General features: G+C 41.3%; 2 protein-coding genes across 23 annotated transcripts in view; one reads left to right on the top strand and one right to left on the bottom strand.

Annotated features, from left to right (window-relative positions):
• Window positions 1-60: 60 nt before the first annotated feature.
• Window positions 61-16,591, bottom strand: LOC146443934 (uncharacterized). Its single transcript, XM_085049143.1, has 3 exons — window positions 16,185-16,591; window positions 1,175-1,269; window positions 61-310 (listed from the first exon to the last, which is right to left on the bottom strand). The coding sequence occupies exons 1-3, from the start codon at window positions 16,589-16,591 to the stop codon at window positions 246-248; spliced, it is 567 nt and encodes a 188-aa protein (XP_084905269.1). The 3' UTR covers window positions 61-245.
• Window positions 16,494-25,109, top strand: part of C2CD5 (C2 calcium dependent domain containing 5) — a 56,277-nt gene continuing 47,661 nt past the window's right edge. For 20 of the 22 annotated variants that reach the window (XM_085049140.1, XM_085049139.1, XM_085049137.1 and 17 more), the window contains exons 1-5: window positions 16,497-16,639; window positions 19,942-20,028; window positions 21,425-21,596; window positions 23,545-23,640; window positions 24,163-24,318. In XM_085049140.1, coding sequence (XP_084905266.1) covers window positions 16,550-16,639; window positions 19,942-20,028; window positions 21,425-21,596; window positions 23,545-23,640; window positions 24,163-24,318 — 601 coding nt within the window. In that variant the 5' untranslated portion in view covers window positions 16,497-16,549. Of the gene's footprint in view, window positions 16,640-19,941; window positions 20,029-21,424; window positions 21,597-23,544; window positions 23,641-24,162; window positions 24,319-25,109 lie in introns of all 22 variants that reach the window. The other 2 variants (XR_014849376.1, XR_014849375.1) reach the window with 1 other exon arrangement.

Here is a 25,109-nt window from a genome sequence, read left to right as displayed (position 1 = left end):
AAGTGCCTGCTGGCCTAGCATCCATATTGATTTACCAGCAGCAACTCTTGACACACAAAGTTGATCGTTCTGTCATGTTTATTGTACTCTGTAAACAGATTTTGTTTTAATCTTGGAGAAGATGAGCTTGAAATAGATTATTTTATAAAACTCTTGACAGTTTGGACATTTCTTGAAGATGGATACTCCTTGGTATGTTGTTGAAATAGTAAAAACTCCTCTCTTGTGCAAGTTGCTTGACACAATTATAGGTTATAGCAAGGAATTCTGCAGTTTCTCCATTTTCTCCATGCTGTATATTTGTTCAGGGCTATTTATAAAACATTGTAGCCACTGAGTAAAAAGAAAGAGGGAAAAAATCTTCACACTAGTTACACTACTCAAAAAATACCTGTACACAAATAGAGACAAAATCAAGCAACACAAAATCACAACTAAGGCCAGTGCCTGCATTCATTTTAATAGACAAAGAGTATTTTAGTAATTGAAGAGTAGTTACAAGTTGACTGATCCATGACTGAACTTGAACCCTACATGTGTCCAACGATTTACCACATCCTGGTGTTTTTCTCAAGGGCAACAAGTACACATATTGTGTAAGTACCCAAAAAGAGTCTACCTTGGCAGATTTAAGATCTCTTGCATGCAAGAATAAATTCACCTGCAGCAACACAGGAGTAGGAGTTCAATGGCTTTTGTACCTTCTAGAAATTTATGCCTTTCTAACATTTTATTGATTAACGAAACATCCTGCTATGAAGGAAGGTTATAAACATCAGCAATTTAAAACACAATTTATGAAAGAGACAATATCAAATATACTTTTAAATGTCATGCAAGATGTAAAAGAAGCCTAGAATACTTTTTCATCTTTCTAAGGTACTATCAGCATGTCATTCTGTATTCTCTAGTGAATCCTCTAATCAATTTTACAGTATAAAGGGGGGCAGGGAGGAAATTGCTGAACTAAATTAAAACAATTAAAAAATGTGTAGAGAATTATCTTGAGGGACTGAGAGCAGATGGGCTCAAATGTTGTGCAATGGGCACAAACTAAAACACAGGAAGATCCATCAGAAGGTGAGGGAAAACTTTACTTGGAAGGTGACAGAGCACTGGACAGGCTGCCCAGAGAGGCCTTGGGGTGTCCTTCTCTGAAATATTCCAAACTCACCTGGACTTGATCCTGTACAACCTGCTCCAGGTGAGCAGAGAGCTTGGACCATAGAATATCCAGAAGTGTCTTCCAAGCCCAACCATTCTGTGATTCTGTGAAAGGCAAAGAAGGATCTCAAAGAGGGAGATGAGAAACAGAAGGGGAAGGAAAGAGCAGGAAATGGTTGCAATTCTGTGTCAATTCTGTGTCAATGAGAAGAAATTACTGAACTCCCTCACAGGTCTTCCTCACCAAAACACCATTCCCAGCTACTTTCTTGGTAGTTGCAAGAAGTCAAGGACCAAAAAAAACCAGAATTATGCGAAAGTTTCACTCCATTCCTGTGCTTATGGCCAGTTCCTTTACATTAAATAGACAGATGACCAGGAGAACTCTGTGGCAACACCACAACATCCTTTTCATGGGCATTCCAGCTTTTGTGCTGAGGCCTGTGTGTCCAGTAGGCTCCAAACTGGATGTTCTCTTGGTGCCCCTGTGTGCACCTTTCCTTTAGGCCTTACAAACTTGTTCATAGCCCATTTTCTACAGAACTAAGGTTCATGTGACCAGATTTTGTGTCTGTCTGCCCTCTCTTAATGACTCTAAAGGGAGCAACTTTAGAATTTCACTAGGTCTTTAAATCCCAAAGATAGTTTTAGATCCCATAATTGGGAATTACTACACAGGTGGAACCTACAATCTGTAGGTCATCATCTCAGGCTGCTTTGGAAAGCCCTAGAAATTATTATTATTGTTGTTGTTTTCAGCATTATTTCATTATTCACCCTAGATGTTTTATTTACTCCTGAGGCGTTGATTCTCAGGGGGCTGGCAAAAGAAGTATCGTGGGCACAAGAGAAGAACAGCTCAGAACAGCCTGATATTTAATCATAGGCTGTAAATATCTTACAGACTTGTCTTTTTGCAACTGTTGCTAAGCATAGAAAATTACTAAATTAGTCAGCTTCATTTATATTTTTTTTAAGGGACAACTTGGAACATTAGTTAAATTATGTTTCAGGTTTAAGGATAATAAAGCTTTGTATTCCTCTTGGGAAAGTAAAACAATAATACAATGGAAAATAAATGAAATATAATAAAATTATAGCAACACTACCAAAGGTAAAGGGCCAAACTTTGCCCAATTCTCTATCTTCCCTTCCATAGGGTTATGGAGTTCAGCAGCCTCAGGAAGCACAGAGGACTGCAGGGGAGGAGAATTGCTTCCCTGGCTCCTGCCAGCTTGGACAAGGAGCATTATGCAATCAGGGGGGTAATCAAGGAGAAAGGTATCAAGAACTGCTACCAGAACATCGTGTCTTACCAGGGGCTCCCAGCACAAGTGAAATTCAGAGTTTAACTTTTATCAAAACACCTTGGAAGAGAACTGGAAGCCTCACTGCAGTGCAAGCAAACACATATTCTTCATCGTTACTAGCTTTCCTAGATTCTGTTTCTTTCTCATCTTCCCTTAAAATATTTTGGATAGGGCAGCAGCTCCAGCTCTGCAGTCTTGGCATTTGAAGTTGTGACATACCAGAAAGGTTTGTGTCTGTTGGAGTCCACCAAGCTTTTACCATGTGAAAAGCAAAGCACCAGAGGTGTGGAGCCATGCCTCCGATCCTTCCTCACTGCCTGGAATTTTGCATTTCTATGTCAGCTGGGCCTCCCTGCCCGAAATCCTTGAAGGCTGAGGCTCACCCAGAGCACAGAGAAAACCTTGTGCAAGCAATTGCAGCTGCAGCATTTTGTTTCTTTGTGATCTGTGTATCTTTTGCCTCAATGTTGTTCTAATTGTTACATTTTTATCCAGATTTTGAGTTTCAAAGAATTTTTGTTTAGAAGATACTGTTTTCCCTGGTATTTGTTACAATTGGCTGTATTTCGAGTATGTCAGGAGCTTAGTCAGCTGTTCCTGAAACCGAGACTTGTTTTTCTTCTTTTTATCCCTTTCATCCAGTGGAAAAAGTTTCCTGCTGCTCTCCCTACTGATATTTGATATCTTATCTCCCACTGATGTACATCTTTAACTTTTAAAGAACAGCATGTCAGCCAGCTCTGCTAATTAAGACCCTTTCTTGTTCTGTATTGCTTGGTTTCCACTTGTTTTTTTGTTTATTTGGTTTTGTTTGGTTTTTATTTTTCATTGTAAGGTTATTTTGGAGGTATTACTTCTCAGAGGAATGACTTTTTCTAATCCAACTCCCTCTTCTAACCCATAATAATTTAAAAAACCACTTGCTCATGCTTTGCAGCCATGTATTTATTTAATCTGCACCATTAAAGGAATGCTAAGAGGGAGCAAAGCACCAGTCAGCAGCTTTTCTGAATGTCTTCTACAAGTCATTATAATGCAAAAAAGTAGGGAACTTGAGAGATTTGTTTTTAGTTTCTCTAGAAGTGTTTTACATTCTAATTGCTTTCCTGATAATCATCTTTCCTCCTGTTTTCTTTGGTTTTATTTTTTTTAAACAGGAAATAATCCTTCTGCCAGCAACTACTTACAGTGGAAAGCAACAGTGGGAAGCCATTAACATGTAGTTATTGATCATATCATAAAAATGTATGACCAAGAGAAAGGCTAAAAGCTGTCTGCTGGTCTTTTTACCATGACTAAATGACAAAAGTGCTTCCAAAACCTTTCAATGAACACTGACCTCTCTGCTTACCTTTACAAGTGTTTGTTTCCCACTGTCTTTGGGAACAGGAAGCTCCAAGTGGTAAAACCCCCCAAGTGCACAAAAGCAGGAATACTGAAGGAATGTTACAAGGGTGAATTGACTCACACCATCCCCTCATGGATTAATTGCCCAGATTTACATATTCCTATAAAAACCTGCAATGCTGCTTGCAGACACCCTTGATGGTGGACAAGTGGAACTCATGAGGTAGCAGCTCTGGGACAATCACTTCTAGTTCAATAGATCATTGTCTCCCTTTGCTTAGCTAACTTGCATAAAGTCATTGGCTCAAGGTCAGCTTCTGTGTGATCCTTAAAATATCCCCAAACCAGCTCTGCCACTGCCTCAATAAGATCCTTTCTTACAAGGCAGCACCACACTGTGATGAAGGAACCTTCAGAATCTACTAAAAAAAAGAAAGGAATCACCTTTAAAATCCCCTTGATGAATTTAAGGTCACAGCTTATTTGTAGTTCACTTTCTCTCAATCATTGATTTACATTTCCTCCACCATGAAGGAAAACTTTTCCACCAAGAAAATTGATGCCAGAACACAAACCTCTGGCCAAAACTATTTTCCCTATAATAACATCTCCCTTGCTTGCTCCTTTATAAAGTAAATTCCTTAATTACTTCCAGAAATATTCTGGGTTTTTGCTCTTCTCTGGTGCATTTTAACTTGCCCTTTTTATCTTTGTGGTGTTTTTCAGCATTCTTTCCTCAGCAAGCTGTTCAAATTTGATCCTCATAATTCACTCAATGTTTTCATAAATATAAAAGTGAGGCTTCTCTTGGAAAGAAAAGATCACAAGTAAGAGGTTTTACATGGTCAAAAGAGCCTGGCAAAATCTGAATTTCATATGGGAAGGATCACAGAGCAGAACACAAATACAAGAACAAAGCACACTTTTGATGCAGTCACTGAAAGCATAAACAAGATCAGAAAAAGGTTAGAAAATGAAATGTAATTAGTGCAGGGTTTGGGTTTTTTGAATACTGTATTGGGAAACACAACCTTAATTGGGAGGGAGGGGTGATAGAAAAGCTGCTTGCTGGAGAAGCTTAGGCTTGAAGCTCAAGAAGCAGCTGAAATAGGCACAGAAGCAGCCATGGAGAAGCACTTCTCACGTCTATGACCCAATTTTACAAAGCCCCAAAGGTAATTCCAGTTTCACATTAGGAAAAGATGTTCTGTGTGAGCACAAGGTGAGTGAAAGCAGCACAGGCATTTAAAAAAAAAAGGTAAGCTCTTTCCACAGACATAGCCTATGGAAACCTTTTCCAAAAACTAATCATTAGTTCTATGACCCTTATCAGCAAAGCAGGGAATTCATGCAATCAAATTCATGTCCAATGAATTTAGAATAAATTAAAGAAAGGCATTTTTAACTGAGATAGGCATGTAGAAAATAGTGCTTTGGGCAGTTTAGGTAAATTTTGTGGCTGAATAATTTTATAGCTGTTAGTAATACCTGCAGTTACTGCACATACCAAGTTAAGAATAATTAAGATAAGGCTGATTAAATCTCATTCTCATATTGTATAAACTAAATTGCCAAAAGTCAGGAGGGAATTTTTTTCCCGAACTTTTTTATTGCACACTGTATATTTTTAGGGAATATTAAAATATGTTCAGCTGCTTTTGGAAGCCTCTGCTTCTTGGATACAGCTGGTAATAGAACAGTGGATCACTGATATCATCTGCCATCAGATTATTTTTGGTGTCTGTGGTGGAAAGCCACAGGGCCTGCAAACACACCCCTGCAGAAATTCGCTGTGAGAACAACCCATTGCATTGTGTGTATATTCAAAAGGATGCTAAAACATTCATTTATCCATCTTCAGTATGTTTTAAATTTCCTGGTTTGGTGCTCTGTAAGAATTAGAACTTCTCCTACATTGAGTATTCAGAGCAAGTGCTGCTGCATGTTGGCGTGGAGATCTGAGGGAAACAGAGTTCTGCCACTGAGCCTTTCTGCTCCTAAATGAGCTCCCCAGCCCTTCAGGGGCTGCTGAGCAAATCCAGGTCCCCAGAGGGATAATTCCCAGTGGTTTTCTCATGCACAAGCCCAGCTGTGCATCAACTGGTCCTGCATGTGTGGAACACATAGACTGGGTCTTAGTTTCTCTACCTCTGCTTTTGTAATTGCACTCTGAATGGGCATTGCTGTGTTTTTATAAACTTGCCTGTTCCACTAGCACTCTTGTCCAAAAGGCAGAAGGAATCCAAGGATGTGTCAGGGAAAGCACTCACAGCAGGGACTACCTGCAAATCCAGAGCTACAGGGGAGCTGGAGTATAAACACTGCTGAAACCTCATCTGAGACACCATGTCCAGTTCTGGTCTCACACATTAAAAAACAAAAGAAAAAGAAAAACACAAAGCAAATATGGATAAAAGATAATAACATAATAAGGTACATGGAGACTCCCATCCTCTTGTAAGAGAAGTCTCTAGCTTGGCTGGTTCCACCCAGTACCAGAAGAGCTGTGTGTGCACAGAACCACTCATCACATTTCTGCAACAATGTATCCTGAAGGGGAAATACACTTTAGGCTATCAAACAACATTAGTGTGTAAAAAATAAATCAGGCACTGGAGTTCTAGCTGGAAATTTCTAATCATGCATGGAGGTCCTAAAACAGCCTTCAAACATGAGCAATTTGGACAAGAAATGTCTCATAATTAAAAAAACAAACAAAAAAACCCCAATAAAACCCAAACCAAACAAAACCAAACAAATTTAAAAAAAAACAACCAAAACCAACCAACCAAAAAACCCGAAACCAACCAAAACCCAAACAACCACCATGATTAAATCTCAAGAATCCTAATCACTCTGTCCTCTTTGAGACCAGATCAAAAATAGCAGGCTTCTTAATGCTGGGGTAGTATAATATCTGTAAGGAATACCAGACATTCCCAGGAATGCTGGAGATGTATTTTAAATTCAGCATCCCACTATTTTCAGTCATTGCAATTCAGAGTGAGGAGGGTTATGCAGAGAGACATAACCCAGTGTACATCCAGCTCACCCCTAGTTAGGAGTTTCTGTACTTCTTTGCATCTGACCTTGTGGTTATAACAGAATTATTCTTTTTCCAGATTACTTTTTAGCTAGATACCACCAGTTAACAAAGCTGTGAGTGAGGATTGCATTTTACTGCATAACCAAGTCATTTTCAGTGGCTGTGTGAAAAAAAATTCTACCACCACAAACAGAAAGTGAAGCTGTGACACATATCTGGTTTATGAGCTGAAGGTTCCCTTTCCTCTGGGAGCCACTCAGTATCACAGAGAGGTTTGAAATACAACTTCTCCAACAGCCTGCTCTGACAACACAGCCTCACTTAGAGACTGGGAAAGACCAGAGCTGCAAAGGCTGCACGTCAAAGACTGAGCTGTTACTTCTCTGCTGCGAGCAGATAACAAAAAGTGTCCATGGAAACCATTTTTATGCTTATCTAACCATCCCTGATGAGCAAAAAAAGCTGGGAAGATGGGAATTACAAAGGACAGGCAAATATCTAAAATGGCAGGGACTGTCATCATCCTTTCCACACTTTCCTACTGGTTCTCCACCTTGGCAGCATCAATCCCAAAGATTTTTGCCTCTCACTTCTCACTCATGCCCTCATGTGTCTAAGGCACCACGCTAGGAATTCCTGGCTCAGAGGAATAGCACAGTCCATGACTGTTAAATTCAAATATATCAAATTCAAATAAATGAATTAAATTAAAATTAAATTAATGAATATTAAATTAATATTAATTACCATTAAATTGAATTTATTACATTCAAATAAATTCAAATCTATCTGCAGTACAACTCAGCTATTCTGATAGCTCACATGTTGTCTTAGCTCAGAGATACCTAAAAATCAAAACCAAAACATGCATGTGTTTATTAAGCAAGATGGTACATGGCAGATATACAAGAAAAATGTTTCAAATGTTATCTGAGACAGTTTGTGCTTTTTAAAACTTGAAACGTGCTATCAAGCTGTTTCCCCACACATGCAAACAAAAAGAAGGTTAAAATAATATTAGATCTGTCTTAATTGCAAAACAATCCTCCAAAATGAAGTGAAGGCTGATGAAGTGGTTAATCTATTGATTTAAGGCACTGAAACATAGTGCCTTGAGATAATCTCTGGCATAAATGGAAAATCACTGGAAAGGAAGGCCAAGGATAAAATAGGAAACTCCAGGTGGATAGCAGTTAACCCTTTGGATTTAGAATTAGCCCTTCACACAGATCACAGCCATGCTTTGCAACAAATTCTTGAAATGGTTGCCCTTTGCAAACTGATGATATAAATTTCTTCACTGGAGGGTTCAGCACTCACAGCAATAAAATCAGGAGGCCCAGGAGGTTTTCAAACTACTGAAAGTCATCTGTGAGATATTCAAGGCTGGGAGTGTAAAATCGTGGCACAAATTTAGTGAACGTGTTCAAAAATGAGGATGGATGTGCAGGAATATTTTTATTTCTCCTTGCCTTTTTCAGACTGCTAAAATTAGCCCAGGATGGTCTGTTCTTAGTCCTTATATTAATAACAGCAAGATAGTAGAGATCTTTCTTACTCCAAGAGCCTAAACTGGAGGATACAGCTCTTATGGGATGGCAATCCTATACTTGTGTACATGAATACTCCTCTCAGCTACTGCAGAGAGGAATTTTTTGTGACTCCTTAAAATACAGTAGCGTGTCTCCTTATTTTGTGTTAAATATTAGTTTATTTTTAATTTGGGTAGAATTTTCCCAGCTGCTAGATGCTTTGGTGCTAGGAAGATGCAGAGTCATTTTGCAGAACTCTTCTGTATAATTAAGCAATTAATTTAGCATGTGTTGCTCAAATCATGCTGTTCATAACAATCTTGGCTAAGAAAATCAAAGCTGCACCTCCCTCAGCTGCTATCAAGAAAGTCCAAGGTGAGGATCATAATTCTTCTGTACATAAAAGCAGAGAAAGACAGCACAGGCCTGACAAATGAGAATTTTTGTGCTTTGAAGGCAGTCTGAAGACATTGTCCTCCCCTTTGCAAAGCCCCATAAATTGCTGTTAACAGGTCAAATGCAGCATTGGACATAGCTCTGCCAGGAGGGAATTAAGACAGTACTCAAATAACTACTCCTTTGCCAGCTTTTACTGGACCAGAGTTTGTACTGGAGAATTAAGGTGGTAAGTAGTTTGTTCAAATGGCTAATAATCAAGAGAGTGAACTGGATTAATTCCCGTTGGATAATAAGGAATGATCAGTACCAAGAGCATCTATCTTCTTTCATCACTGTACACAATTCAGTCACATGGATCCACAGCTATATATCAATTAAGAGTTTTTAAAAGGTTTGTGAGGTTATCCTGCAGTCCTTGAACTTTTCTGCTTTCTCTGTGAATGGATATTTCACTCTGACCTCAGATGGGAATGCATTCAGGAACAAAGATAGGTGTAAAAACTATTTGCTTAGTTAGAATTATTCATCTTGTTCCATTAACCCACCAGCCATGGATAAGAAGACTCAGAATTCAGATCCTGAGCCTCTTCAGACTCCTTTGGTTTGGCACAACCCCTCTGTATCACAGGTTTTGACAACAAATAGGTGTCACTGTGTAGACACAAGCTTGAATTCCACTTTTGCCCAAAGCTGGATGTGACGCACTACATGCTGCCCAAACCAAAGCTCAGCAGTTTGCTTTGTTAATGAGTTTCATTTTTTATATATTTAAAACTTTAACATTTAATACCTCACGTCACCATATCCATTTCAAATGGAACCCAAGAAGCAAAAGCATCACATGGTTATTACGAACTGCATTCACTCCGTGTTTTAGAATACAAAGATTTATTGCTTTGATCATAATCCAGTTTAATGTCTTTAATGCATGAGCAAATAACTTGCATGTCTTGTGAAGGACCTTGAAGACTATTCTATAGATAGTTTATGCAGTTTCTGGGGTTGAAATAACCTCCTTGGCAGCACAAACTGGCCTATGGAGCAGCACTTAGATGCTCTTGCTGCCTGTGCCATAATTGCTGATGAGACATGCAAGGACAATGGCATTAATAAGTGTTAACCTGCATCAAAATTTCAGGATCATCACCTTTGATCTTGACAGCAATTTCAATACAGAAATAGATGCATTCATTATTATGTCCATGTTGTGGCATGGCACCTGAATAAATGATCTATTTACTACATTCAGAAAAGAAGAAGGAAAATACCAACATAATGTAACATAACATAACATAACATAACATAACATAACATAACATAACATAACAAACATAACATATAACATAACATAACATAACATAACATAACATAACAAACATAACCAGCAAATATAACTGTTGTAATAACTGTGGAAGTGTACTACATATAACTGACACAGTTAAATATCTCATTTGTTTCAACCCTTAAAAGGAAAAAAGGCAGAACTTCTGAAAGTGTGAAGGACTATTTTTTTATGCTATAAATACTGCTGCTGACAACTACATTTAATTAAATTATTTACTAGGTATTGACTAATTAACCAGGGCTTTGTACATGGGGAGGACTCTAAGTAGCTATTATTATTCTACTGCTTGTAACTCAATATCTTTGCTACAGCATGTGCTCACGGGTTCTGCTGCAGTCTCTGTGAACTGATAGCCCAATTATGCCATTGCCACTCATAAAAAGCACCAAGTCATATGCAATGTAATTTTCCTCACAGAACTGTGAGAAAGAAATTATATCCAATTACTGTCTGAGACTGTGGCATCAGATCCAGCTGTTTGATTCCCCCTGTAGGCAATTGCATTCATTCCTGTGTCAGTGAATATTTATTTTATCCAATTGCTTTCAAGTCTAGATGGAAATTGAGACCTTCAGACAGCAACAGGATAATGAAATGGAATTATAATTGTTTTGGTTTTGATGGCTCTCTGCTTTTACAAACAGCTTGATATGGACCAAACCCCAAACTGCTGAAGTCCACAGAAGATTGACATGAGTAGACTCTTGGAAAGGTGTCACTTTCAGGAGAATAAAAAGTGTTGAGATCTCATTTTCATGTATCAAAGGAAATACTTTCATTTGATACACAGGAAACAATGAACATAAAAAAGTCAGAAATGTAATTTTAGGATTATGACACATGTACTTTAATTTTACCCTCTCAATGTAAGCCTAGAGAATAATTCTTGGCTTCTTTTTTTTCCTTGAAGGACAACGAGGTTTCATTCAATTCACTAGATCTTCATGGGAATATTACTTTGAATATTATTGAAATTAGAGTTCATTGGATAAGATTTTTTCATACGTATTATGGAATAGTTAAAAGACATATGGATGTGGAATTAGGGTAATGTTAGGGTAATGATAATTGAGAGTCATATTTCAACTTTGAATTGCTCCTGCTCAGGCTTCCATCCTTCCCTTATCACACCTGTTAGGATTTTGTTGGAGTAAATAGTAACAGACATTAATATTACTCTAATCTTGTGTTTAAACACTCTAACCACAGTGAGCTCCTCCAGTGGCAATCAGGAGCCTCAGTTATGAAGCCCTGCTCATAACAAACCCCATCTCTTCATTTCATTTACTGATTATATTGAGACAGGATTTTGCACCATCTTTTAATCTAAAGAGAGGGATTAGGATTGCAATGTCAGTCAGATACATATAGGCAATCATAAACAGCAGTGACTGGGATTTTGCCCTTATCTCAATCCTTGCAGTGGGCACACAGCACAGCACATAGCGAGCAGAAGGACGTTTGGGTTTTTTCTGGGATGCAGGGGTCCTTTACTAAGGATCACTCTGGATGAAGAACCCTGTGAGCATTATTAAAAATATTTTTGGATTGCTGTCCAGCAGATTTAAGCCAGATTGATTTGAAATGTGTGGTTAGTTCTACAGAGAAATACAGGGATTTTTCCAGAAGCCAAAATCTGACACTGCAGTTTCCTGTGTTGATGACAGCTGAAAGATTCCTGTTTCAAAGACTACTTATGAAAGTAACTGCAGTGGAAATGGAGCCAGCATCTTCTGTGAACCAGAGATAAAAACCATTTTTTTCTGTGTTTCAATAAACTAAAACCCCTCAAAAAAGTTTTTCATTCATTTCTGTTTAAATCACCTCAAGGCAGTATAATCCAAAAGCACTTTTCCCTGTGGATAAGAGACAACCTACCACATCCCAGGCCATGCTGTAACCTGAGGAAAACCTAGACCACCACCTTCTAATCTCTATCTTGAAGGCTGGTAAACCAATATAATTGACACCTACCCTGAAGTGATGGGTCAGCAGACTGAAATTACAAGGAAAACCTTATCTTTGAAGTATCAGTTTCCAAAGCAAGGGTTCAATATGCATGTCTGTGACAAACTCTCTCTCCATCATACTTCAAAACTGAAAAAGATGGGACACATGGATCTTTACATTAACGTGGCAAAATCTCCCACACAAAACTCTCCTATTTTTCTGATGCTCACTGTTCCACCCAAGATACCTTTAATGTTGTGATTAGCAATTTTCTGAGTTGTTTATTTGAGTTACAGTGCCATTTAATGCATAACAACAGCTGCTCAAGTAAGATAATGCTGTTCTTTAAGCATATCACAGTTGTTACCTTGCTGAAACAGAACTTCTATTGTCATGGCTTAGTAAAACATCACATCTGAGCAGAAAGGAAAAAAACTCAAGAGAAACAAAGAGGATACTGAAGTGCACAACCAGATATTAGATTTTTTTTCCCTTATGATAAAAATACACCTTTCAGTATTTTCTGTGGAGTTCTGGCATGCATATTACTGAGCAAGTACATACTGTAGCTTTAGTTTCCAGTATATCCATTAGACTTGCCTAAAACTGATGGCAGTTTAATGCTATTTTGGAAGCCTCAAGTAGTTTATAAATTTGAGGGGTCTGAGCATACTTTCAGCTGAGTCCCTGCTACCTTTCACAAGTCCCTGCTGGCCACAGAGAACTGAAATGCTATTGGCAGGAAATGTGTGAAGTAACATGCTACTTTATGGAAAGACAGACCTCTTTCTGCCAGCATAGAAAACCCTCAGCCCCAAGGCAGGTCTAATACACCAAGCAGGTTTCTTAATGCATTAAGTCATATCTAATTCATCTTTCCAAGTGCCTAAAAGCCAGATTGGAACTGGCTCCCCAAAACAGGTGTTTTCCGATTTCCAGTCCTTTGACTGCTGGAATGTTCCATGGAACAAGCTGGATCCTCAGAAATCTTTGAGAAAGAAATATGCATTGCATTAATCCCTGTATTTCTTTATTCCAGAGAGATGGAGATGTTCACTAGACAACATTCGTAAAGCTAGTTAGCAAAAGCAGGAAATCAACAGAAGTTTTGTCAGAAATAATGAACACAGGACAGATTACTTTCATGTTGGTTTTACTTGTTTGAAGTCCAGAACTTACTTTACATTCCCTGAATCTTGGGCTCTAAAGCAGTGTGCCAGAAATTCATAAATGCCAAACAATGCTGTATCTAACATGGACACCAGGGAATGTTTGGGGATTTTTGTAGTCCCATCTGCTGGTAGTTTTTTACTGTAACAGGGAAGTTAAGAATGGTTGTGTTCACAGGCAGTGTAGCAGATCAATGGCCCCATGTTTAGGGTGAAGCAGTGCTGAGGACACACCACGCACACCACACACAGTTCTGGTGGGTTGTTTAATCCTGGTTTACTTTGCTGCCACAGCCCAAATGCCCTAAAACATCTACAATGTATTTGATGTATTGCTACCTCACACTTTTCAGTTCATATGCTCTATAACTGATTATGTGAGCCAAAACAACATTTAAGTAGGTGAGATCAGGAGATTCCACTCAAAAAGCTCATTTCTGGTCTAAACTAAGGTCTAAACCTTTAACACTAATAGCATGTTTTCTGCTTCTCATTTCCTTCCTGTGTCCTTGCTGTTCACAGCTATCCTAGGAGCAGTCTCAGAATCACAGAATCATTTAGGTTGGGAAAGCCCTCCAAGATCAAGTCCAACCTTTGACCCATCACCACCTTGCCAACTAGACCAGAGCACTGAGTGCCACCTCCAGCCATTTCTCAGACACCTCCAGGGATGGGGACTCCATCACCTCCCTGGGCAGTCCTTTCCAATGCTTGATAGCCCATGAAGAAATTCTTGATGCCCAACCTGAACCTCCCCTGGCACAGCCTGAGGATGTTTCCTCTTGTCCTCTGTCCCTGTTCCCTGGGAACAGAGCCTGACCCCGACCTGGCTGCCCCCTCCTGTCAGGAGTTGTGGAGAGTAAGAAGGTCCCCCTGAGCCTCTTCTCCTCCTGGTTAAACATCCCCAGCTCCCCCAGCTGCTCCTCACCAGGCTTGTGCTCCCAACTCTGTCCAAGCTGTTTCCTTCTCTGGACACACCCCAGCCCCTCAATGTCCTTCTTGTTGTGAGGAGCCCAAAACCAAAAGCCAGGTTTATGGTGAGGCCTCTCCAGTGCCAGGTACAGGGGGACAGTCGCTGCTCTGGTCCAGCTGGCCACACTATCCCTGATCCAGGTCAGATGCCATTGGCCTCTTGCCCAGGTGGGCACAGCTGGCTTGTGTCCAGCTGCTGTCAACCAGCACCCCCAGGTCCCTTGCTGCTGGGTCAGCCTCATTACAGTATTCCACTTAAACAAGGATGGATGAGTTAAAAACAAGCACTTAGCCTGTTTATAATTTACTTGGATATGAAGAATACTAGCAACAGTATGGATTTTTCCAAGGGTAACTTCCAAACAAGCCCAAGAGAGGAAGTGCTGAGTTGGTGGGACTAACTGCAGGTAGCCCGAGGACAGCCAGCCAAAGGTCCTCTGTGCCTTAATTCCCTGTACCACACTGCTGCATCCCAGTCACATGGCTTGTCTGGAGTATCACATTCCAGCCTGCAACATTATTTAGTCTTTTTGTAAGATTAGAAAGAGGGGGAAATAATCCCAGCAGATCTACTATTTGGCTCAACACCTGGCGAGTGCTTAACCAAAACACAAGGGCTCTTTCACGTCGCTGCTGCTGACCCCAGCGGCAGCACAGCGCACATCCCGCAGGATGTCCCCCAGCCTGGTCCATCACCCACCACAGGACACACCCGATCACCTCCTGACCTGCTCCTTGCTGCGCCCCGAGCTCCCCAGCGCTGCCGCCCCAACAAAGGGCTTGTTCAGGCATCAAACCACAACCTGGCGGCAAGAACCACAGAAAATCCTATTGCTGAGGACTAAATTCCGGTTAATCTATCCATAATCCTTCAAATACTGTAAATATTTGTCTTTCGATTAAGAAAACAAAGCCAGACCCAGGGAGGGAGGTGGCGGTGGTGGATTTACACCCTTTGCGGGACACTCCCCCCAGTGCCTGGGGATGCAGGTGTGCTCCGGGCTCCTTGGAGCCGGGATTCATGGCGCCAGCCCCTTCCTGGCGAAGGCAGAGCATCCGAGGGACAGCAGCCGGGCTGCGGGCTGCCATCCCGGTCGGTGATCCCGGTCGGTGATCCCGGTCTGCCATCCCGGCCCGCCCCGCCGCCGCCGGCACCGTACCTCCGGGGCAGCGATGACTCGGCGCTCGGGCCGCCCAGGGCAGCGCCGCACCGCCGAACCCATCGAGGAGTCGGCGCTCGACTTCTAGCGGCGGCGGCGCGAGGCGGCGGGCGCCATGTTGGAGGCTGGCAGGGCCGTGGGGCGGCAGTGAGGGCAGGGCTGGGGGCCGGGGCGGGCAGGGACTGCCCCGAACACCGGCACGGGCTGGGGGCCGGGGCGGGCAGGGACTGCCCCGAACACCGGCACGGGCTGGGGGCCGGGGCGGGCAGGGACTGCCCCGAACACCGGCACGGGCTGGGGGCCGGGGCGGGCAGGGACTGCCCCGAACACCGGCATGGGCTGCGGTGGCCAGCGGCAGGGCAGGGTTAGGGGCAGCACCGGGGAGTGCTGGCGGTGACAAGCTGACCACGAGCCGGCAGTGTGTCCCTGCAGCCGGGAGGGACAGTGCTATCCTGGCTATTCAAGGGAAGCGACCGTGCCGTACTCGGCCCTGGCGAGGCCACAGCCGCAGTGCTGTGCCCGGCTCCTCAGGAGCTCTCAGCTCCTCGGAGCTGCCGCAGAGCGCCCGGCGGAGGGGAGCAAAGACAAGAGGTGTGGAGCATCTCTAGTGAGAAGGGACTGTGGGAGCTGGGCCTGTTTATTCCGGGGAGATTGAGAGGGGATCTCATTAATGCATATAAATATCTCAAAGGATGTACCAAGAGGACGGTTCCACACTCTTTTCAGTGGTGCCCAGTGACAGAACAAGGAGCAATAGCTATAAACTGAAACACAACAAGTTTAATCTCACCGTGGGCAAGCACTTCTGTACAGTGAAGGTGGCAGAGCCCAGGTGGGCACGGAGTCTCTCTGGAGCCATCCCAAACCCACGGGAGCGCGCTCCTGTGTCACCTGCCCTGGGTGGCCCGGCCTAGGCAGGGGGCTGCGCTGGGCGATCTCCACAATTCCCTTCCACCCAACCATTAACTCCTGGCTCCGGGACTCCTTTCCCGCTCCGCGGCTCCTTTCCCGCTCCCGCCGGCCGAGGGCGGGGCGGTGGCGGGGAGCCCCGCGCATGCGCAGCGCCGCTCCGCCGGCCCATGGCACAGGCGCGGTCGCGCTGTCCCTGCAGCCCGCGGGAGGAGGAGGAGGAGGGCGGCGGGCGGGGGGAAGAAGATGCCGGGGAAGCTGAAGGTCAAGATCGTGGCGGGGCGCCATTTGCCGGTGATGGACCGCGCCAGCGACCTGACCGACGCCTTCGTGGAGGTTGGCGGCGGGGGGAGCGGGGCGGGCGCGGCGGGCCCGGGCGGAGGAGGAGGAGGAGGAGGAGGAGGAGGAGGCAGCAGCACCTGCCGGGCCCGCGCCTCGGAGCTGCGGGAGGAGCGGCGGGGCCAGGGACAGCGCTTCCCATTTGTTCATGGGGAGGGAATTGCTTCGGGCAAAGGGTGATCAGGCGGCGGAGCTGGCTGCCGGCAGGCGGGGCAGCCGCCGTGCCGGAGGGGCTGAGGCAGGGCTGGCCGCGGCGCTCGGTGCCGTGGGTGCTGTGCCGGTGGGCATGGCTTGGGCTCGGTGATCTCAGGGGCTTTTCCAGCCTCATTGATGCTGTGATTGCACTGACGTGCTGTAAGGAGCGTGGAGAAGCGATAAAAGGATCTTTAAATCAGCTGTATTGCTGAATATATCAGTGGTTATACAGGCTTTACTTTTAAGGCCAATGTTCATGTTTCTGTTTAAAACGTTTGAAACACTAAAATATTTTTAAGGGGGCTTTTAGGCAACAAATGTTCAATATTGTTTGCGTGTTGGAGTCACTTTATTGCACCCGGGCTGTCTCACTTCACCCTTCCTCACAGTCATGTGGCTAACAGGCAGCGTGGAGGTGTTTCTCAGGAAGGGATTGTGAACTAAGCTGAAATGCAAACGAAGGGGAATTACTGAAGGTTCTGAGCAGTGTGATCAGTGGGTGACATCTCTGCCCACGGCAGGGGCGTTGGAATGAGATGGACCTTCAGGTCCCTTCCAACCCCATCCTTTCTGATTTCTGTTATTTCTGTTACATAATCCTGATGGTTTTCGATTCGTTGTTTGTATGTATGACATAGTATGGATGTCATAGAACGTTTCAGAAGCATTCCGGAGACTCAGGAATCATACTCTCAGAAAAAATCAGAGCTATTTAAAAATGGTGTGCTGTGAAAATGTGTCTTGTACCACAAGTAGTGATTGAGGTTGGCACAGTACTGGAATTAAGGTAGGAAGACAGAATGCCTTTCTAAGACTCTACATACTGAAAAACAGAATATTAATATCAAAATAAATTTGGGGTCTATAAGTCCTGATTTCATTTGGTGCTTAAAAATTTGATTGGCATTAGACTCTGAGGGCATTGCTTAATGGGAGAGTAATCTGGTAATAAGGTGTAGATGTATTTCAGCTTTTCAATGGAGCTGAAATAGTACATCATTCTATTTCATTACATGAAACTTAGCGTTTCACCGTTTTGCCAGCTGTTTCACCAGCCAGCTTTTAATTTATAAAAGCTTCTGCTGTAGGCTGCCTATTAATCCTGTTTAAAATTACACCAACTCTGATGCTTGCTACTAGGAGACAGGGAAAACAGGACTAGGAAATAGAGTTTGCTGGGTTTCATTTGGCCTATTTTTGTTCTGTGTTAGGAGAAACAGCTCTCCTCTTCTGTGGGTTACTTGTTCCCAGCCCTACTGTCCATCCGTGTAGCAAAGTAGATATTTGAAATTCATCTAGTAAAATACTAATATAGCAAAAAAAGAAAATAAAAATTTTAATCAAGGTCAGTTTGCTTAGCTGGGTTAATGTGCAGCTCCATGAGTGTTTTGGCACAAATATGGCTAAAGAAATACACAGATGGGCGCCTTGCTTTTAGGATTGTTAACTTAGGACCAGTATGGAGTAACTACCCTTTACATGTGTGGAGTAGGCAATACAGCAGGTGAGATTTATTTTAAAATAAATTGAGCTTGAATTGAGTTTTATTTTTCTATATGAGATTGCTGAAAACCTTTATAGAGTGTTTTTCCTTAAACAAAAATGAAAAGCAGATGTTAAGGTTCTAGTTGTTCACTAGCCTTAAATTTCTTTGTTAAATATTGCAGTATAAACTTAGAACTAGAAAAGAAAACGAGAAGGAACTTGAGAGCTCTTACTTGGCTCAGGTTATGCAAAACGTGCACCAGCACAACGATCCTTGTCCCAGCTCAGGGTATTTTTTTACAATTTCTTCCATAAATATGCTTTTAACGTTGCACAGTGGACAGCAGTGTGGTGCTTGATTCTCTCTACAAGCTTTAATGAACTAGCTGGAGTACTGGGGAAATTTAGTTATAACTGCCTGGGGCTCCAAGAGAACTGATTTACTCCCAAGATAACAAGTTAAAATAGGCTGGGTGGAGCTCAGGACTCTCGCATCTTGGCAGCTTCTGGAGCCAGAGCTGGTGTTTAACTGGGAGCTCCCTTAGAGCCAGTGCCAACATCACTTTACTGAACTTCAGCAAGTGCAAAATCTCTTCAGAGTTGGGATATGTGCAAAATAATCACCATATTATTGAAATGTATGGTTATTTAATACTGTCCTGAGCAAAAATGTGAAAAGAATTACTACACAGTTTTCAAATTCAGGCCTAAAGTTAGTCTCCGAAATCCACATAGACTTTTAAAAGATCACAGCTGGCAAAATCCACACAGCTCTTAACTCCAGCATTTCTTTTCTATCAGCACATTCATCGTTCTCCTTAAGAATCTTGAATAAATTAAAAAATGTAACTTGGAGTATTTGTAAGTACCATCAGATACTTGGTATGAGGTGAAGAGCTCATTTTTTTGGGAAGCAGCATTCAGAGACCTGCAAGTGTTTGTAAATGGTTTGGAATGGAAGCTGCAGTGAAATAAAGGCTCTTCCATGGTGCTCTGTGGTTTTTTTGATGTATGGATCATCACAGAAATTCAGTTTCACTTTTAAAAAAAGGCAAACAAACCCACACAAAACCCAAATGGGCTTAGCCTGAAATAGATCCCTCTGGAGACCATATGGGTACTGCTGAAATAGAATGTTATGTGGTTGAAGGTGCAATAGGCTATACAAGTATGGAAAACATTTAATTTTTAATAGTCCTCTCTCCATATATCTCAAATCCAGTTTGCTTTTAAGTTTATTTTATCAATTGTCTGTGAAGCTGATGGAGAAATCCTAGAGAGAAGAGTAATAGGTCATAAACTATCAACCTTTTTCCTTATAAAAGGCAAGGAGAGTATACCAAGTGCCTTTGAATAGCCAATATAAGTGACGTTTTTGCTTCTCAAATTATTAAAGCAGAAAATAAACAATTCTAGTAGTAAGATAGTATGAGAGAGATTGGTTGGAAATGTCATTGGTAGGTGGATACTGCTCTATATAAATTGATTTAAAAATCTATTCTCAGCGAAAAGGATGTGTTGAAATATGCATTTGAAATTATTTGCACATGTCAATTCAACAAGTTTCAAAATTTCTGTATTAATAGTTGTTGTTGATAATTGAATGTTTGTATTTTTAGGTGAAATTTGGAAATACAACATTTAAGACAGACGTGTATCCCAAATCACTTAATCCTCAGTGGAATTCTGAGTGGTTCAAATTTGAAGTAAGTATTTTTTTAAGAGTTTGCCTGTATCTATGTAAACTCTCCGGTTTAGCTGCCCTTAATGAAATAATTGCATTTCAGGCAGAAAATGAGATTTGAACACTGAAGTGTAATTGTGTCTAAATGCACACAAAGCCTTCTCAGCAACCCTAGCTGCAGTCACACCTTGTTTGCTAAAGGTGTCTCGTTGGCTTTTCAGGAATGTTGGTGAAGATAAAAACTTGCCAGGTTTGGATCCAACTTAAATGTTGCTCTATTAGAAAAGAGAATACTGCAGTGAAGGTGGGGGGGAAAGTAGCAAGGGTTAGGCTTTTAGTACAGTTATCAGTCCAAGTATGTATAAATAAATGCATATATATCAGAGTACAGGTATTCTTGTGGGTTATTTAAATTTTGAGCAAGGAAAGTTAATTGCTGTTTGAAGTCTTTTTTTTTGGTTGCAAAGATAATGCATTTGTCAAAGGAGAAAATGGAAAATTCCTATGAGAAGATTACAAACTAAAGAGCTTGGACTACAATTGTTGGACACTTTCTCTTCCTGTATTCTTATGTAATAATGAGGGCACTCAGCATTTTCCTGTAATTGCTCGTTGCTTTCCAGGATCTAATTTGTGATGTCCTCTGACATTATGCCCTGAACAACTGTTTACAAGTTCCTTTTTTGTTATTACTTTTTTTTACTACTTAAAAAATGAGGATGATATTTAGAATAAATTAATTATTGAAATGCTTGAAGGTGTAGTTCTGGTTCATTTACAGTGTTCTAAGGCAGTATCACAATTCTGCAAACACTTACATTAGCAAACCTAATTCTTGATTTGGGACATTCCACACAAAAAGCTGTTAAATGTCTATCTTAGTCCTAACAGAAAATAGTTGAGCTATCTGTAGATGGATTATTGCATTTTTGTAGGAAATTGCATATGTAGAGTTACTGAAGTTTATTTTATGCAGGCTGTATAAAATATCTTCTTTTAAGCCACTGGCCAGTGGTGAGAACACCATAATCTTCAGAGTATAATAGTCATCTGAGATATTTTATCTTGAATTTTCTTTGTATTTTTAAAAATTTAACAGTATGTATTGTGGAGGTCGGTGGACAGTCTAGGGAGTATGACTTTAAACATTGTGGAATTGTAAATTAATAATCCCTGTAATCTTGCATTTTTGTTCTTCAGCCAGTGATAGCTCTGTTTCTAGGATCTCACCAGTCTCTGAAGGATAAAATCAAAATAAGTGAACGTTTTGTTTAGCTCCTGGGAAAGGAAAGTTCAGATTTATCTGTGTCAGGTCACTGTTCATAACTAACTCTCTTCTCTTCTGTACTTGCTTTTCAGCAGTGTTTCCCTGCACTTGTTTGAAACACTCAGATTCCATGGTAATATTTGTTTTCCAGGTAGATGATGAAGAGCTCCAAGATGAGCCTCTCCAGATCACAGTTCTTGATCATGATACCTACAGTGCCAATGATGCCATTGGCAAAGTGTACATAGATATTGATCCTCTGCTCTACAGTGAAGCAGCCACAGTTATTTCAGGGTGGTTTCCAATTTATGATACCATTCATGGTAAGATCTGCTAATTTAAACCAGCCTTGTTGAATTGTAATCTGCTTCTTATAATCTTGTAAGCTGTCTTCAGAAATTTGTAGTAATTTTAGCTTTGGAGTTGGAAAACTACTTTCCTGGCTTCTTTTTTTCTCCTTATTTTCTGGCGTGAGAAAATTTCTGGCATAGGACTTCGGACCAGGGCTTGGCAGAACGCCTTCCATAGGACTTGTGACAAGTGGAAAAAAAATCTTCACTAGTTACTGCAGAATTCAGATTAAAAAAAAAAAAATACTCAGACATATTTTTCCAATTACCATGTGTTTACTAAACGAATGTAATTTTGCTGGATTTACTTGGGGTGTGCCTTCCTGGGATTGGGGATAAACTTCACTTGAGATGAAGGGACAGGATGGGAATTGTCTTCAACAGGGTGAAATTCCTTTTCCCTGCAGTAACTGCTCTCAGTGCTAGGTGGATTTCATCAGAGTGTCTTGAAGGTATGAGAAAATGAAGTTAATGATATTTTTGCTTTTGATTTTAATGAAACAGCTTTTGTCTCAGGGAGCCAAGGTCAGTGTAGAGCAATTAACTTGCTGTTGGAATACCTCAGTGCAAAACATCTCTGTGGTTGCCATTATCCCCCTTGTTCATTATTCAGGGTGAATTAAATGGCCTAATGATGTTAAAAGCTAATTATAAATCATTGTTGGGAAATAATTAATGCTGTTTACCAGACGCTCATCATAACTGATGCAAAGTATTTTTTGCATTTAAACTAGTTATAGTGAACAGGATTTTTTGAGAAATGTTGCATGTGTTTTTTTAATTATCTTTTTATTCTATGCACATTTTCCTAGCACACATTTTCTTTTGGAGCTAAATTATGTAAACACTTGTTTCAGGATATGTACAGATACGTTGGTATTTCACAGCTTTTTTTCTATTTGAGTAAAATTGGAATTCTTACATTTTCATGCTCATAGCACTTCATTCCAATTATACTGACCCTTGGCAAACACTTGATGCTTCCTTGAAGAATAATAAATATAATGGTTAATTTTTTTTTCTTTCACCTCTGCATGATTACTTGTGAAAATGTATAATCCTGAGGTAATTCCTGTTATAGTTACTGAAAGCTTCTTTTTACTGGCATTTTGGAAGGGAGATGTGGCTGATTTTATTGCAGTGGTATCTGAGTTAAACAACAAATCCAGTGCTGCTGTGTGACTCTCATATGCTGATGTGATAAAGGCTTCTGAAGGCACTAGAGATCAGAGTCATCAAGAAGTTTAGTCCTCAATATGTCAGAACATATAATATGTGAAATGATTTTCTTACTGGGTGGGGAAAAAGAAGTAAAAGCTCAGAATATGAAAGTAGAAAAGTCAAAAAGGAATGGCTGTGTGTTAGGAAATATTCCATTACTAGTAAGGTTGAATCATAGGTGAAAGTTAAGCTTTGTTTAAAAGGTCTATAATACCTTATTTTTTATATATTTCTTGACACAGTGAAAGTATTTTGCTAACATTTCCTGTGCCACTTAGTGGTTCTAGAAAGAGCCACAAATCTCTCTCCCTGGGTTGAACTTCAGAGAGGAGCTTTGCTGCAATTGTGCAATCGTTTCAGGGAGGAAATTCAGCAGAGAGAGCACCCTGCAGCAGAGGCCACTGCAGCATCAGGAGGCTGATGGCTTCTCTTTCCCCATCCCATCTTTCTTACAAAGTCCTGTTTAGTGCAAACAGGCATTTGAGGAGTGTTGCTTTCATTGCTTCAGCCTTGAAGGCTTGGCAGAGCAGGAAACATCCTCTGTGTCTGTGTGTCTGCAGCAGACCTGAGAGGCAAGGATGAGGCTTCCTGTTCCTCTGGCATTAATTGCTTCACATAGGGAATAATTTATAGGGCTAGTTTTGTACTGATGCACTTGTGTTAATACAGTTTCTGATATTTCATGTTTTTTTATTGACAGGTATCCGTGGGGAGATCAACGTGGTGGTGAAAGTAGATCTCTTCAATGATTTAAACAGATTCAGGCAGTCATCCTGTGGAGTCAAATTTTTTTGCAGTAAGTACAGGGAAGAAGTTTATTTGAAGAAAACTTTTTTCCCTCCTTTCCTTTCTTTGCCTCTTCTGTTGGTCTCCCTTCTCTCACCAGTTCCTTGCATAAACTCAGTGGGGATTACATTGAAGCAAAATGCATAGAATTGTTTAGTTTGCTTTTCTTTTTTAACACATTTTTTCATAAAATCCTCTCAATTATGTAAATAACTGGTGGGATTTTTTAATCTCCATAAGTCACATTTCAGTGCCTGTGCATACACACATGGCATTATTATGGGTCCATATCCTTTTCTAGAGGCACAAAGTGAGAAGGTTTCATAATGGTACATGCTGTAACTGGTACACTGGAGAGCTATCAGGGTTCCATGAGCTCACAGGGCAAAACTACCTGGGCATGTCCACATTTTCACTGACAATTGTCTGCAAAACCTTCAGGAATCATTTTTATGTGTAATTTTCTGTTTTGCTGCTGTTCTTGGCTCATAGACCTATGTCTTACATCTTATATGTATATATTTTTTAACAGCTACATCTATTCCTAAGTGTTACAGAGCAGTAATAATTCATGGATTTGTGGAAGAACTTGTAGTTAATGAGGACCCAGAGTACCAGTGGATAGACAGAATTCGTACTCCCAGGGCATCGAACGAGGCTCGGCAAAGGCTCATTTCACTCATGTCAGGTATTAAACACGTGGCCTGGAATGTTGTTGCTACTTCTGATAATGTTCAGGATTTAAATAAGTGCCTTGCTTAAGATTGGATATGAGTTTTTGTTGTTAATCATGTTGATTTTTTTCAGTTCAGTGTCTTCTGTTTCTGAGGATTGTGTTGTTCTAACTGATGGGCGGTGTGACTGATTTTTTTTTTTTTCCCTTCCTAGTGAGACTGTGCTGCTGCCTAATTTGTTGGTTGCTTTTAGCAAGGTCAGAGAAACCTGTGAAATGTTTTTGAAGATATTCTTAAACCCTGTGAGGAGTATCACGAGAATTTTGACTCAAACAATTAAAATAATGAACTTTACCCTTTTTGAACTGTTTTGAAGTATGTGAACAAATACACACTGTGTCAGATACAGTGTGCAGCCATAGTTATGTTACTCATCCTGTCTCTTTGAAGTCAGGCTTCGGTCATTGTTTCTCAAGCATCTCTTGTGAGAAAAGGCTGAGGGAATTGGGATTGTTCACCTGCAGAAGAGAAGCTTTGGGGTGACCTCACTGTGGCCTTGCAGTGCCTGAAGGGAGCCTGCAGGAGAGATGGAATGAGACTCTTGACAAGGGCCTGGAGTGACAGGACAAGGGGCAATGGCTTCACACTGACTGAGAGCAGGTTAAGATTAGAATTTAGAAAGAAATTGTTCCCTGTGAGGGTTCTGAGGCCCTGGCACAGGGTGCCCAGAGAAGCTGTGGCTGCCCCTGGATCCCTGGCAGTGTCCAAGGCCAGGTTGGATGTGGCTCTGAGCAGCCTGGGGCAG

The sequence above is a fragment of the Lichenostomus cassidix genome, chromosome 1Aa (assembly GCF_008360975.1).
Source record: "Lichenostomus cassidix isolate B80296 chromosome 1Aa, HeHo_3.0, whole genome shotgun sequence".
Taxonomy (NCBI): domain Eukaryota; kingdom Metazoa; phylum Chordata; class Aves; order Passeriformes; family Meliphagidae; genus Lichenostomus; species Lichenostomus cassidix.
This window is presented reverse-complemented; position numbering and strand designations above follow the sequence as displayed.